Consider the following 15,912-nt stretch of genomic DNA (forward strand, 5'->3'; position numbering starts at 1 on the left):
TTTTTTTTTTTTTTTGAGACAGAGTCTTGCTCTGTTGCCAAGACTGGAGCTCTGTCACCTCGGCTGGAGTGCATTAGCACAGTCTCGGCTCACTGCAACCCCTGCCTCCCGGATTCAAGCAATACTCTTGCCTCAGCCTCCTGAGTAGCTGGGACTACAGGTGCATACCACCACGCCCGGCTAATTTTTGTATTTTTAATAGCGATGAGGCTTAACAATGTTGGCTAGGCTGGTCTCGAACTCCTGACCTCAGGTGATCCACCCCCTTTGGCCCTCCAAACTGCTGGGATTACAGGCGTGAGCCACTGCACCCGACCTTGATGTGAAACTTCTCATGTTATCACTCTGCTTATAAGAAGATAGGGTTGGGTAGGCAGTATATAACATTGCAGCTTTGTAACCAGAATGTTCATGTATTACAATCTTAATTTTAAAATTAGCAAAGTTAAAAAAGCATGTTAAATTCCTAACAATGAAAGGTATATCACAGTAAATATAGGACTTTACAACAGAAAACAAAATGCCTTTATGGAGAGGATTTATGAAAGGGCTGAGGCTGCTGAATTATGGATAGATACAAAGACAGACTGGTAATAATATCAGAAGTGCAGGTGGAGAAGCAGGTGCAAACTTTGTATGAAATGTATTATTGCCAGGGATGAGTTGTTCTGGCTTATTGTCTTGCGTTTTACTTTTCCCTGGTCCAAAAAGACTTCTAGTTTTTGCCACTTTGCCATCCTTCTTTCATAAAGAAACTGCTGCCAGGCACAGTGGCTCGCGCCTGTAATCCCAGCACTGTGGTTGGCCGGGCGTGGTGGCTCAAGCCTGTAATCCCAGCACTTTGAGAGGCCGAGACGGGCGGATCACGAGGTCAGGAGATCGAAACCATCCTGGCTAACACGGTGAAATTCTGTCTCTACTAAAAAAAATAGAAAAAAACTAGCCAGGCGAGGTGGCAGGCGCCTGTAGTACCAGCTACTCGGGAGGCTGAGGCAGGAGAATGGCGTAAATCTGGGAAGCGGAGCTTGCAGTGAGCTGAGATCCGGCCACTGCACTCCAGCCTGGGCGGCAGAGCGAGACTCCGTCTCAAAAAAAAAAAAAAAAAAAAAAAAAAAAAAAAAAATCCCAGCACTTTGAGAGGCCGAGACGGGCGGATCACGAGGTCAGGAGATCGAGACCATCCTGACTAACACGGTGAAATCCTGTCTCTACTAAAAAAAATAGAAAAAAACTAGCCGGGCGAGGTGGCGGGCGCCTGTAGTACCAGCTACTTGGGAGGCTGAGGCAGGAGAATGGCGTAAACCTGGGAGGCGGAGCTTGCAGTGAGCTGAGATCCGGCCACTGCACTCCAGCCTGGGCGGCAGAGCGAGACTCCGTCTCAAAAAAAAAAAAAAGAAAAAAAAAAAAATCCCAGCACTTTCGGAGGCTGAGGCGGGCAGATCACGAGGTCAGGAGATCGAGACCATCCTGGCCAACATGGTGAAACCTCGTCTCTACTAAAAAATACAAAAATTAGCTGGCCATGGTGGCACAGGCCTGTAGTCCCAGCTACTCAGGAGGCTGAGGCAGGAGAATTGCTTGAACCCAGGAGGCAGAGGCTGTAGTGAGCCGAGATCGTGCCACTGCACTCCAGCCTGGGCGACAGACTGAGACTCTGTCTCAAAAAACAAAAAGAAAGTAAATGAAACAAAAAGCTGGTTCTTTGAAAAGATAAATAAAACTGTTAGACCATTGGCAAGATTAACCAAGAAAAGAAGGGAGAAAATCCAAATAACCTCACTAAGAAATGAAACAGGAGATACTACAACTGACACCACTGAAATACAAAAGATCATTCAGGGCTACTGTGAACACCTTTACGCACATGAACTAGAAAACCTAGAAGAGGTGAACAAATTCCTGGAAAAATACAACCCTACTAGCTTAAATCAGGAAGAATTAGATACCCTGAACAGATTAGTAACAAGTAGCAAGATGGAAATGGTAATTTAAAAATTACCAACAAAAAAAATTCCATGACCAGATGCATTCACAGCAGAATTCTACCAGACATTCAAAAAAGAATTGGTACCAATCCTTTTGACACTATTCCACAAGATAGAGGAAGAAGGAACTTCCCCTCCCTAATTTATTCTGTGAAGCCCTCATTACCCTAATACCAAAACCAGGAAAGGACATAACAAAAAAAACTACAGGCTGATATCCTTGATGAACATAGATGCTAAAGTCCTTAACAAAAATACTAGCTAACCAAATCCAACAACGTATCAAAAAGATAATCCATCATGATCAAGTGGGTTTCATACCAGGGATGCAGGGATGGTTTAATGTATACAAGTCAGTAAATGTGATGCACCACATAAACAAAATTAAAAATCACATGATCACTTCAATAGATGCAGAAAAAGCATTCGTCAAAATCCAGCATCTCTTTATGATTAAAACTCTCAGCAAAATTGGCATACAAGGGACATACCTTAATGTAATAAAACCCACAGCCAACATAATACTGAATGGGGAAAAGTTGAAAGTATTCCCTCTAATAATTGGAACGAGACAAGGATGCCCACTCTCACCACTCCTCTTCAACACAGTACTGGAAGTCCTACCCAGAGCAATCAGACAAGAGAAGGAAAGGGCATCCAGATCAGTAAAGAGGAAGTCAAACTGTCCCTCTTTGCTGACAATATGATTGTTTACCTTGAAAACCCTAAGGACACCTCCAGAAAGCTCCTAGAACTTATAAAAGAATTCAGCAAAGTTTCCGGATACAAGATTAATGTACACAAATCAGTAGCTCTTCTATACACCAGCAGCGACCAAGCAGAGAATCAAACAAAGAATTCAACCCCTATTACAATAGCTGCAAAATAAAATAAAATAAAATGCTTAGGAATATACCTAACCAAGGAGTCAGAAGACTTCTACAAGGAAAATTACAAAACACTGCTGAAAGAAATCATAGGCTGGGTGCAGCCTGTAATCCCAGCACTTTTGGGAGGCTGAGGCGGGTGGATCATTTGAGGTCACGAGTTTGAGACCAGCCTGGCGAACGTGGTGAAACCCCGACTCTACTAAAAATACAAAAATTAGCTGGGTGTGGTGGTGTATACCTGTAGTCCCAGCTACTTGGGAGGCCGAGGCAGGAGAATCACTTGAACCTGGAAGGTGGAGGTTGCAGTGAGCCGAGATCACACCATTGTACTCCAGCCTGGGCAACACGAGTGAGACAACATCTCAAAGAAAAGAGAAGAGAAGAAAGAAATCATAGACAACATGAACAAATGGAAACACATCCCATGCTCATGGATGGGTAGAATTGATATTGCAAGAATGACCATACTGCCAAAAGCAATCTACAGATTCAATGCAATCCCCATCAAAATACCACCATTATTCTTCACAGAATTAGAAAAAATAATTCTAAAATTCACATGGAACCAAAAAAGAGCCCTTATAGCCAAAGCAAGACTAAGCAAAAAGAACAAATCTGGAGGCATCACACTATCTGATTTCAAACTATACTATAAGGCCATAGTCACCAAAACAGCATGTTACTGGTAGAAAAATAGGCATATAGACCCATGGAACAGAATAGAGAACCCAGAAATAAACCCAAGTACTTACAGCCAACTGATCTTTGACAAATCAAACAAAAATATAAAGTGAGGAAAGGAGACCTTTTTCAACAAGTGGTGCTGGGATAATTTGCTAGCCACATGTAGAAGAATGAAACTGGATCCTCATCTCTCACGTTATACAAAAATCAACTCGAGATGGATTAAAGACTTAAATCTAATACCTGAAACTATAAAAATTCTAGAAGATTACATGGGAAAAACCCTTCTAGACGTTGGCTTAGGCAAGGATTTCATGACCAAGAACCCAAAAGCAAATATGATCAAAACAAAGATAAATAGGTGGGACCTAATTAAACTAAAGAGCTTTTGCACGGCAAAAGGAACAGCAGAATAAACAGACAACCACAGAGTGGGAGAAAATCTTCATAATCTATACATCTGACAAAGGACTAATATCCAGAATCTACAATGAACTCAAATCGGTAAGAAAAAAACAATCCCATCAAAAAGTGGGCTAAGGACATGAATAGACAATTTTCAAAAGAAGATATACAAATGGCCAACAAACATATGAAAAAATGCTAAACATCACTAATGATCAGGGAAATGCAAATCAAAACCATAATGCGATACCACCTTATTCCTGCAAGAATGGCTATAATCAAAAAATAAAAAAACAGTAGATGCTGGTGTGGATGTGGTGAACAGGGAACACTTTTACACTGCTGGTGGAAATGTAAACTAGTACAGCCACTATGGAAAACAGTGTGGAGATTCCTTAAAGAACTAAAAGTAGAACCACCATTTGATCCAGCAACCCCACTACTGGGTATCTACACAGAGGAAAAGAAGTCATTATTTGAAAAAGATACTTGGACATGCATGTTTATAGCAGCACAATTCACAACTGCAAAGTCATGGAACCAACCCAAATGCCCGTTAATCAACGAGCAGATAAAGAAACTGTGGTATATATATATGATGGAATACTATGCAGCCATAAAAAAGGAATGAATTAACAGCATTTGCAGTGACCTGGATGAGACTGGAGACTATTATTCTAAGTGAAGTAACTCAGGAATGGAAAACCAAACATTGTATGTTCTTACTGATATGTGGAAGCTAAGCTACGAGGACGCAAAGGCCTAAGAATGATACAGTGGACTTTGGGGACTTGGAGGGAAGAGTGGGAGGGGGCGAGGGATAGAAGACTACAAATAATGGTGCAGTGTATACTTCTCAGGTGATGGGTGCACCAAAATCTCACAAATCACTACCAAATAACTTACTCATGTAACCAATTACCACCTGTACCCCAATAACTTATGGAAAAATTAATTTTAAAAAAGTGAGTGGAGCTCACTTTCAGTTTTATGGGATAATATAGGCCCTATTGATAAATATCTTGCATTGTTTGACATAGCACTGTCAATCTAAACTTTTTACATTTTAAATTTTTGCTGAGGAACTGTCCTTGGGATCCCAGCCTAGGGATGAGTGAAACTCTCCTAGTCCTTTAACAGAGTTAGAAACATTTGCCACTTGAATCTGGTAGGTGATGGTATAGGGAAGCTCCTGTGCATTCTAGGAAATATGTTTAATGCTTGTTCAGCCTCAAAATGCCATGATCTGTAACATTATTATTCACTGATATTGCTGAATACTCACTAAAAACATTAGTTAGACGTTGGGAAGAGTCACATTTTTCCAGTGCTTTGGAATAGTTTGGATTTTAAAACAGTGAATTTCTAGCACCTGCTATTTAAAGTTATGTTTGTGGCACCATGTCTTTGTAAAATGTTAAGTTTGCTGAATCCTTGGATTTGTTGCTGTAAGTTCTTATCATTTGACTCTAATTTGGATGCCCTGCTCACAATTTGACAAATTGTTTCTATCTTAGAATTTTTAAAAGTGCAGACTTAGAATCTTGCTTTCAGAATTTGCTTCTTTCTCTTTTAAGATTCTTAACTAATGAAGCAATGTGGTTTGATTTTCTTTAAACAGGTGATGATGTAAAATCTAAAGATTACATTGTTGCACTACAGCACCCTGTGACCACTGACATTAAGCATTCCATAAAAATGTTTGAATTAACATTGGATGCACTTATCTCATTTAACAAGCGGACCCTAGTTCTGTTTCCAAATATTGATGCAGGTAATTGAACTTGAAAATGAAATTATGCCACCTACTTTTTCCAATTTTATGTTTCTATTACTTCTTCTTTTAACTGCCTTCCTATCTTGCTCATCTTATCATTGAAGGGCACTCTATTCTGAAATGCATTCCCATTTTCAAAGGATTACCAATTTTGCTATAACTCAAAAAGTTTGTAATGTTTTTGCCAAGTCCAGTAGAAACTTAATAATAAAAATAGTCTGTCTACTGTCTACTTTAGTCTCATGCTTAGTACTAACATTTTCCCTCCAGTTTCTACCAGTTAAGAAACCGCAGTAGCCAAGAGACATAAATCTTAGAAGTTGAAGTGAAAGATGGCCAGGCACGGTGGCTCATGCCTGTAATCCAAGCACTTTGGGAGGCTGAGGCAGGCAGATCACTTGAGGTCAGGAGTTCGACACCAGCCTGGCCAAGATAGTGAAACCCTGTCTCTACTAAAAATACAATAATTAGCCAGGCACAGTGGTGGGCACCTGTAGTCCCAGCTATTCAGGAGACTGAGGCAGGAGAATCACTTGAACCTGGAAGGTGGAGGTTGCAGTGAGCTGGGACTGCGCCACTGCACTCTAGTCTCAGTGACAGAGCGAGACTCCATCTCAAAAAAAAAAGTTGACGTGAAAGAGAAGCTCTAGAAAAGTAGTGATTCCATTGTCCACAGCAAAATAGCCACTAATATTTTTTCTTGCTTTCTTTCTTATTTATGTCAGCTATACCTTAAAGTAATCTTGAGCTGAAGCAGTTTCAATCTGGAGTCCCCAGCCAGTCCCAACCAGTTCATCCTCAAGCCTGCCTTGGTTGATCACTTGTTTACTGGTGGATGGTACCATAGATTTTGTTACTGCTGAGACCTTAGGCGAGTAAATGGGGGTGTGAGATATGAGAAATGCCAGAACACAGCCTAATACTGAAGAATTTCCAAATACTGATTATCGTTAGCTGACACCACTCATTGGTGAGTTCTTAGGCTTCTTTTTTGGTAAAGGAGGCAGAACCCTTTCTCTGCAACGTCAAGATATCACCAACTTACTCTGAAAGAACCTCTGTCTTAGTATTCCCTTGAATAATCTTTTGTGTTAGGGAGAACAAAGTAGGATATTAGTGGAAAAAAATTTAAGAATACCCAACCCAGATTTTTTCCAGGTAATGTATCCATATTTCAAAAACATTAATATTTTTTCTTTTCTGATCCTTTAAATTTTGTATAAATATTTGTAATGTAACTATGTGTCTCTCTGGTTCAACATTCATTGTCAATGATATATTCTGTTTATAATGCACTTTCCTGACTGTACATACTTTAGAATTAGAGGGTTTTTCTATGAAAGTAAAGGGTCCCAGGTATATCTAAGTCATGCCTGCCACTTGCCTCTACCCTCCACAGGGTTTTTAATACGACATACCCAGGGAACAATAGGAAAATAAGAATCAAGGCATCACTTTATCATTATCTGGCTTAGTGCCCAGTTCCCCAGTACAGGACTCCCTCTAGAAAATGGATTATTGAGGCCTTAAGCCAAAGAGGAGCTTTCAAGTGAATTGAAACCTGAATCTTGGAATAGTAGTGGTGCCTTCTGGTGTGCCATGTACTATAGTTTGAGTATCCCTAAGCCAAAAAGCTGAAATCTGAAATGCTCCAAACTCTCAAACTTTTTGAGCACCAACATGATGCTCAAAGGAAGCAACTGGAGCAATTGGATTTTGGATTTTCAGATTAGGGATGCTGATCTGGTAAGTATTACAGAATGACAAATATTTCAAAATCCAAAAAAACTTGAAACCCAGAATATTTCTGGTCCCAACCATGTCGAATAAGGGATGCTCAACCTGTACAATAATTACAGATGACGCGCTGGCAAGACTGTATACAGAGAGAAATGGCCAGGCCTTCTCCAGAGTTAGACCCTGAGTCCATTTACCTACCTTGCCACACAGTGAAAGTCAAAAAGATTGAAAACTGAGCATGCACAGCTTTGGTTAAATGAGTGGCACCTGCCCACTGGTGAGCATGGTGTGGTCAGACTTCTGCCTTCTAACCAATCAGGTTAGCAATTTTCCTCCCTAGGTATGGGGTAGTTAGGAGAGGGTCAGTTGAGAGGCAAGTAGAGGGACATTAAATATTGCCTTCCCTTCATGTATCTTTAAGTTTCTATTAAGTCATGCAGTTAAAATATAAGCCACAGTGTCAGAATCTATTTGTATTTTCTTGGAGTGTAGTCCACATAAACGGGAGTGCTATCCCACTGAGTTCTTGTCAGTGTAAAGGTGAGTGTAGCTGGGCAGAAGGTCTCTGATCAGCGTGGTATGGGGAGCCTGGGAGGGTTCTGTTTGGGAACTTTGGGGTTAAGAGATACAGGCTGTTGGCCTGTCTTTAGCCTCTTAATTGTTGTTTAAGGTAAAGGTTTTTACTAGGGCATTGATAAAAGTTATTTGCTTTGCCTAGTTCTGTTTGAAAAGTCCCAACCGCTGCTTTCTGAGTTCCTAGATGAGCGAAGCAGAGGACATTTTAGATACCCATAATTCATGAAAAAGTCAGTAGTTAAAATTACTATTTCCCTAATAACTGATGTGAGGTTTTTGTAGGGAGATTTCTTTATGTGGGCTACACTTGCCAATGAAAATGGTTTATCTCACAAACCACTTACCAATTGGTTCTTTTCATTTTCATAGGGAGCAAAGAGATGGTTCGAGTGATGCGGAAGAAGGGCATTGAGCATCATCCCAATTTTCGTGCAGTTAAACACGTCCCATTTGACCAGTTTATACAGTTGGTTGCCCATGCTGGTTGTATGATTGGGAACAGCAGCTGTGGGGTTCGAGAAGTTGGAGCTTTTGGGACACCTGTGATCAACCTGGGAACACGTCAGATTGGAAGAGAAACAGGTATTTACCTTTGCTCATACTTCAACTGACTAGGCTTTATACACACGTGAATTATTATAAGGTATGCATATATTAGTGCTGAGCATATATTTTGTGAACGAGTGAATGAGGTTAATAACCAGTTGAAGCCTAAAATCTATAGTCAATAAATAGCACACAGTGATTACCAAATATTTTAGATTTTAGATCTCTACTTACATTTTTTTTTTTTTTGAGACAGAGTCTGGCTCTGTCACCCAGGCTGGAGTGCAGTGGCGCGATCTCAGCTCACTGCAAGCTCCGCCTCCCAGGTTGACACCATTCTCCTGCCTCAGCCTCCCGAGTAGCTGGGACTACGGGCACCCGCCACCATGCCCGGCTAATTTTTTTTGTATTTTTAGTAGAGATGGGGTTTCACCATGTTAGCCAGGATGGTCTTGATCTCCTGACCTCATGATCCACCCACCTCGGCCTCCCAAAGTGCTGGGATTACAGGCATGAGCCACCGCACCCGGCCCATTCTACTTACATTTTATTGTCTTTGTAATATCAGTTAGCATTAAGTGGTTCTTAATTACGATCTTTCATGGCTTAGCGATCTATCTGACGATCTATCATCAGACTTAGCCCCCATCTATTTTCTTAGTGGTTGCTCTAGCTATTGCTTGCAAGTCTCTGTTTTAGCCTTTGGAAGAAGGAAAAGAGAAGATGCCTTTCCCTTTAAAGGCAAGACCTGAAAGTTGCAAATCTTTCTTCTCACATCCATCAGAACTTAGTCATATGGCCACATCTGGCTGCAAGGCAAGCTGAAGAATATAGTCTTTTTTTTTTTTTGTCTGAGATGATATTGTTCTGTTGCTCAGACTGGAGTGCAGTGGTGCAGTCATAGCTCATCGTAACCTTGAATTCCTGGGCTCAAGTTATCCTCTCACTTTAGCCTCCCCAGCCATGCCTGGCTAATGTTTTTACAAAATGTTTTGTAGAGACAGGGTCTTGCTTTGTTGCCCAGGCTTGTCTCAAACTCCCAGTCTCAAGTGATCCTTCCTACCTTGGCCTCACAAAGTCCTGGAATTATGGATGTGAGCCATTGTGCCCAGTCTGTTTTTTTTTTTTTTTTTCTTTCCTTCTTTCTTTCTTTTTTTTAGGCTAGTTAAGTGAAGCAGTGCAGGGGGAGAAGGAACTGGTTGTGATCAATTAGTTGTAAACACCACTGTACTTGGACCAGCCAGAATATAATCTTTGGCTGGGGATCAGATGCCCGGCTAAAAATTCTGTTTCTAGTATGAAGAAAAGATATTGAGGATAATGGCACCAGCCATAGACAGTATTTAAAACCCAGGCCAAGTGCGGTGGCTCAACGCCTATAATACCAGTGCTTTGGGAGGCCGAGGTGGCAGGACTGCTTCAGGCTGGGAGTTTGACCCTAGCTTGGGTAAAGATAGTGATATTTTATCTCTACAAAAAAATTTAAAAATTAGGTGGACCTGGTATCATGCGCCTGTGGTCTGAGCTACTCAGGAGGCTGAGGCGGGAGGATCACTTGAGCCCAGGAGTTTGAGGTTACAGTGAGCTATGATCATGCTACTGCACTCCAGCCTGGGTGACAGAGCAAGACTCCATCTCAAAAAAAAAAAAAAAAAAAGGCAGAGAATGGAGCCCAGGACCAACCTCTGGAGCCCTTCAATCTTTAGAGTTCTGATGAAGAGGTAAGGGCCAGCAAGGAAGACTAAAGAGGAACACCAGTGAGGCTGCAGGGAAACGAGAAGAGTGTGCTATCCATAAAGCCTGCAAAATAAAATGTTTTAAGGAAGGGGTGGTGGATACTGCTGAGTTCATTTAAGATGTGAAAGGAGGGCCATGTGTGGTGGCTCATGCCTGTAATCCTAGCACTTTGGGAGGCCAAGGCAGGTGGATCACTTGAGGTCGGGAGTTCAAGCCGGCCTGGCTAACATGGTGAAACACTGTCTCTAAAAATACAAAAATTAGCCAAGTGTGGTGGTACACGCCTGCAATCCCAGCTACTCAGGAGGCTGAGACAGGAGGCTGAGACACTTGAACCCAGGAGGTAGAGGTTGCAGTGAGCTGAGATTGTGCCACTGCACTTCAGCCTGGGCAACAGAGCAAGACTCTGTCTCAAAAAAACAAACAAAAAAAAGTGAAAGGATACTTGAACCATATGCCAACATGGTCTCTGTACTTTTTGCCACTACACTTAAATAAACTTATATAAATGTACATGCCCATCCATCCTTTCCTTCTTACCTTCTTTATAGCAGGGTGTGGGCATGGGTGTGGGTGTAGGTGTCTCTCCTGCCTGTCCACTGCCCATCCTTCTACCTGTGTTTTCAGTCCCTACTACTGCCTTCTCAGGGACCTATCCATGAGTCATCTTTTCTCCTCTTTCTTTATTTAACCTCCTCATCGTTTAAACATGCCTAAGCCTCTCGCATCTTAAAAACAAACAACACGAAACAACTTCTTTCTTGACCCCACACCTCTCTCCAGCTGTTACTCGTTCACTCTTCTCTTCTTAGCCAAACCCATTGAACAGCGTGGCCATTTTCGCTAGATTTACTCCCTCATATTGGTCAGGAAATGTCTGGAGGGAAGGTGACTGCCTGACTAGCTGAGTGAACCGCTGGCTGAGTAGATGGAAGGCAGGGCAGGTTGAAAGAGAGTGGATCTCATAGATGACTAGGCAAATGGTAAGTGGATGCCAGGTTAGTCCACCTTATTTATTTTAATAAACAAAAATTTGATTTGTTCTCTTTGGGAATGAAGGACCCTAGTGCCCTTGATGTACTGAAATCTTGCCAAGAGTACTTTAAAAGGTATAAAGTAGAAAAGTTGATTTTTCCCTAACAAAAGAAGACTCAGTCAGCTGGATTTCAGGTCTAATTATGAGCATAGTACACTGATAATTTCTTTATTATTTGAATATTCCCACTTCCAAATCCTTGTAATGTGTCACTGGTTTTACCTAGGGGAGAATGTTCTTCATGTCCGGGATGCTGACACCCAAGACAAAATATTGCAAGCACTGCACCTTCAGTTTGGTAAACAGTACCCTTGGTGAGTATAAAACATTTTTTGTTGAGTGATTAAAAGGGGAGCTACCTTCAGTACCATTTTAGAGCTACAATCACTGTTTAATCATCCTAACAGAGCTTTCCTTCTTATGCCTACAGGCCCCTAGTTGCTGGGGAGACAGAGATTGCTAATATCATACCTGTTATTACTGTACCAAAGGTTCCAATGTAGAATATATATTTTCTTTCTTTCTTTCTTTCTTTTTTGAGATGGAGTCTTGCTGTTGCCCAGGCTAGAGTGCAGTGGCGCAATCTCAGCTCACTGCAACCTCCGTCTCCTGGGTTCAAGCAATCCTCCTGTCTCAGCCTCTTGAGTAGCTGGGATTACAGGTGCGCACCACCACACCCGGCTAATTTTTGTATTTTCAGTAGAGATGGGGTTTCACCATGTTGGCCAGGCTGGTCTCAAACTCCTGACCTCAGGTGATCCGCCTGCCTTGGCCTCCCAAAGTGCTAGGATTACAGGCGTAAGCCACTGCGCCCAGCCTTATTTGTTTCTCTTAATTAATACAACACTTTTGCTACACTTATTTAACCTTATTTGACTTTCTATAAGTATTAGAAAACAATGTAACTGATTTTTTAAAAAAGTCTAGTTCAGCTTTTTAATTAATTTTGACCACCCTCCTTTCTGTTTCAAATTGATGGGATTTCCCTGTATTTGAATGTTTCTTTCTGAAAATAATTTTGTTTTCTCAGAAATACAAAGATAAAAACTAAAAAGGCAAAAAAAGACAGGCACTTAGTTACAATGTTGCTGAAGTGATCTAGATATTATTATATAAAAAAATTTTAGTCCTGTATAATTATGACTTACAGTTTTTAAACTGACAGATAAAATGGTATATATTTATTGTGTACAACATGATGTTCTGAAGTATGTATATATTGTGGAGATGTTATTTTCTTTTTTGTTGTGTGTTTTTTTTTTTTTTAGACAGAGTCTCGCTCTGTCACCCAGGCTGGAGTGCAGTGGCACAATCTCGGCTCACTGCAACCTCTGCCTTCCGGGTTCAAGCAATTCTCCTGCCTCAACCTCCTGAGTAGCTGGGATTACAGGCACCCACCACACCTGGCTAATTTTTGTGCTTTTTAGTAGAGATGAGGTTTCACCATGTTGGCCAGGCTGATCTTGAACTCCTGACCTCAGGTGATCCGCCTGCCTCGACCTCCCAAAGTGCAGGGATTACAGGCGTGAGCCACGGTACCCAGCCTATTTATTTCTTTAAACATGATTTTTTAAAGTATTTTTTTGTAGAGACAGAGTTGCCATCTCTATGCCAGACTGGTCTCAAACTCTTGGGCTCAAGCAATCTTCCTGCCTCAGCCTCCCAAAGTGCTGGGATTATATGTGTGAGCCACTGTGCATGGCAGGAAGATGTCATTTTAGGAAGAAGCATGAATTATTTTTACCTGAAGTCTCAGATTCCACTATATTATGCCCTTACTACCATTTAACATGTATGGCAGAAGCATTTAATTTAATTGACTTTTTGTATATTGCAGTTCAAAGATATATGGGGATGGAAATGCTGTTCCAAGGATTTTGAAGTTTCTCAAATCTATCGATCTTCAAGAGCCACTGCAAAAGAAATTCTGCTTTCCTCCTGTGAAGGAGAATATCTCTCAAGATATTGACCATATTCTTGAAACTCTAAGTGCCTTGGCCGTTGATCTCGGCGGGACAAACCTCCGAGTTGCAATAGTCAGCATGAAGGTAAAATAACTCCTAAACTCCTAACTTTATATCCCATATAAGTGATTGATTTTTAAGTATATATAGTTGGAAGGTAAGACTAGAAACATACACAAGAACTTGCAATCATTTGCTCATAGTATTGACTTGTGGATCCTTTACAATGTTTGTCTCACTATTTTACTGATCATTAACATTTCAAAGAAGTAACTTCTTTGGGAATCCAAGACAGTAGACTTGACAGTAGGAAGACCCCTTTAGGCATCAGATCAGGCTTTTGCCACCCAGAAGATCTGAAATTCTATACTTAGTAACAGCTTGGAGTGTGGAGTATGCTGATTACTCACTGCCCAGGTGAGGGGTATCAGCAAATAGTGAAGGGAGCTGCCTCTTCTCTAGAATGTCATCAGTTGTATGGATTTTCCATTTTGCATTTTTACAGTTCTGCTCTTTATTGAGTACAGCATACCTTCAATCTATCAACCAAACCATCACCCAGTGTTGATAGGTGAGAGCACATTCATAAAAATAACAAACTGATCATGTTAAAGTGATCTCTAATGACTTAGAATAAACCTACCAGAAAACTCTTTGTTTGAAATAGTGTAAGTGTATAAAGCGTCCAGAGACGATGAGATATAGCAAAGATTTTAATGTCAAGTTGTAGGAAATTTATTAATACCATTAGGTCAAATAAGGAAAGCAAAACAAAACAAAATTTTCTCAAGAAAAGCCAAGAGGCCTCCCTTATAAATACTCTTTTTTTTTTTTTTTTTGAGACGGAGTCTCGCTCTGTCGCCCAGGCTGGAGTGCAGTGGCCGGATCTCAGCTCACTGCAAGCTCCGCCCCCCGGGTTTACGCCATTCTCCTGCCTCAGCCTCCCGAGTAGCTGGGACCACAGGCGCCCGCCACCTCGCCCGGCTAGTTTTTTGTATTTTTAGTAGAGACGGGGTTTCACCGTGTTAGCCAGGATGTTCTTGATCTCCTGACCTCGTGATCCGCCCGACTCGGCCTCCCAAAGTGATAAATACTCTTTTAAAAACTAATAGAAGGCTGGATGCAGTGGCTCGCACCTGTAATCCCAGCACTTTGGGAAGTCCAGGCAGGTCGATCACTTAAGGTCAGGAGTTCAAGACCAGCCTGGACAACATGGTGAAACCCCGTTTCTACTAAAAATAAAAGTAAAAAAAAAATTAGCCAGGCATGGTGGCAGCCACCTGTAATCCCAGCTACTTGGGAGGCTGAGGCAGGAGAATCGCTTGAACCCGGGAGGCGGAGATTGCAGTGAGCCAAGATCGCTCCACTGCACTCCAGCCTGGGCAACAGAGTGAGACTCCATCTCAAAAAACAAAAACTAATAGAAGAATAGTTTCTTAACAGAAAGATGATTTATTCCACATGAAAGGCCAATATCTTTTTCAGTGGTAGAATTCTAGAGGCATTCCTGTTGAAATCAAGAAGAAAAGGTGTTTTCTGCAGCATTATCAAACATAATTGTGGAAGTTATGAAGGGAATAAAGGAAGGAATAGCAAAAATGGAGATTATTGACAGGGTAAAACAAAAAACATTATTAATAGACAAAAAAATGCTTGGCTCCCACCCCAGACTGGTTAAATTAGAGTCTCTGGGGATGAAGGCCAGGCATTGCTCTTTGTTAAAAGCTGTCCAGGTGATTCTGATGCACAGTGAAGATTTAGAAGCACTACTCTAGATTTTTTCTTCTCTTAATTAAAAAAAAAAAATTTTTTTTAGAGACAAGGTTTTCCTATGTTTCCCAGACTGGACTGAAGGTCCTGGGCTTAAATGATCTTCTGCTTCAGCCTCCCAAGTATAATAGCTAGGACTACAGGCACATGCTGGTGCACATTAACTGTGCCTGGCTCTAGATGTATTTTTATTTTTTGAGACAGAGTCTTGCTCTGTCGCCCACGTTGGAGTGCAGTGGTGCAATCTCGGCTCACTGCAACCTCTGTCTCCCCGGCTCAAGCAATGTTCATGCTTCAGCCTCCTGAGTAGACGGGACTACAGGCTTATGCCAGCATGCCTGTTTTTTGTAGATACAGTGGTTCACTATGTTGCTCAGGCTGCTTTTGAACTCCTGGGCTCAAGGGATCCTCCAGCCTTGACCTCCCAAAGTGCTGGGATTACAGGTATGAGCGACCGTGCCTGGCCTACATTTATTTTTAATGACAATCCTAGTGACAGCTCTAACCCTGTATTTGATATATTAAAATCCACTAATAACAATATAATATAAATGGAAAGAGAGATCTTATTCAGAATAACAATAAAAACTCCTAAGAATAACTGAAGCCAGAAACGATGTGATCTATATAAAGAAAATTCTAAAACTTTACTGTAAGACATAAAGCCTTGAAAAAAATGCCCTGGATAGAAGTGCTGATTATTTTTAAGATGTCAGAGTTTTCCAAATTGGGTTTATAAGATCAACATAATTCTAGTAAACATTTCAATGGTATTTTTTTTTACATTTAGTAAAATTATTGT

The 15,912-nt window shown here is 41.2% G+C and overlaps 1 protein-coding gene across 11 annotated transcripts in view; it reads left to right on the top strand.

The window, feature by feature from the left end:
• The window catches only part of GNE (glucosamine (UDP-N-acetyl)-2-epimerase/N-acetylmannosamine kinase), a 60,415-nt gene that overhangs the window by 34,260 nt on the left and 10,243 nt on the right, over positions 1-15,912 (top strand). For 8 of the 11 annotated variants that reach the window (XM_005581314.4, XM_005581317.4, XM_005581318.5 and 5 more), the window contains 4 exons: positions 5,586-5,738; positions 8,427-8,639; positions 11,603-11,690; positions 13,214-13,424. In XM_005581314.4, coding sequence (XP_005581371.1) covers positions 5,586-5,738; positions 8,427-8,639; positions 11,603-11,690; positions 13,214-13,424 — 665 coding nt within the window. The remainder of the gene's footprint in view (positions 1-5,585; positions 5,739-8,426; positions 8,640-11,602; positions 11,691-13,213; positions 13,425-15,912) is intronic. The other 3 variants (XM_015436997.4, XM_065530367.1, XM_065530369.1) reach the window with 1 other exon arrangement.

The sequence above is a fragment of the Macaca fascicularis genome, chromosome 15 (assembly GCF_037993035.2).
Source record: "Macaca fascicularis isolate 582-1 chromosome 15, T2T-MFA8v1.1".
Taxonomy (NCBI): domain Eukaryota; kingdom Metazoa; phylum Chordata; class Mammalia; order Primates; family Cercopithecidae; genus Macaca; species Macaca fascicularis.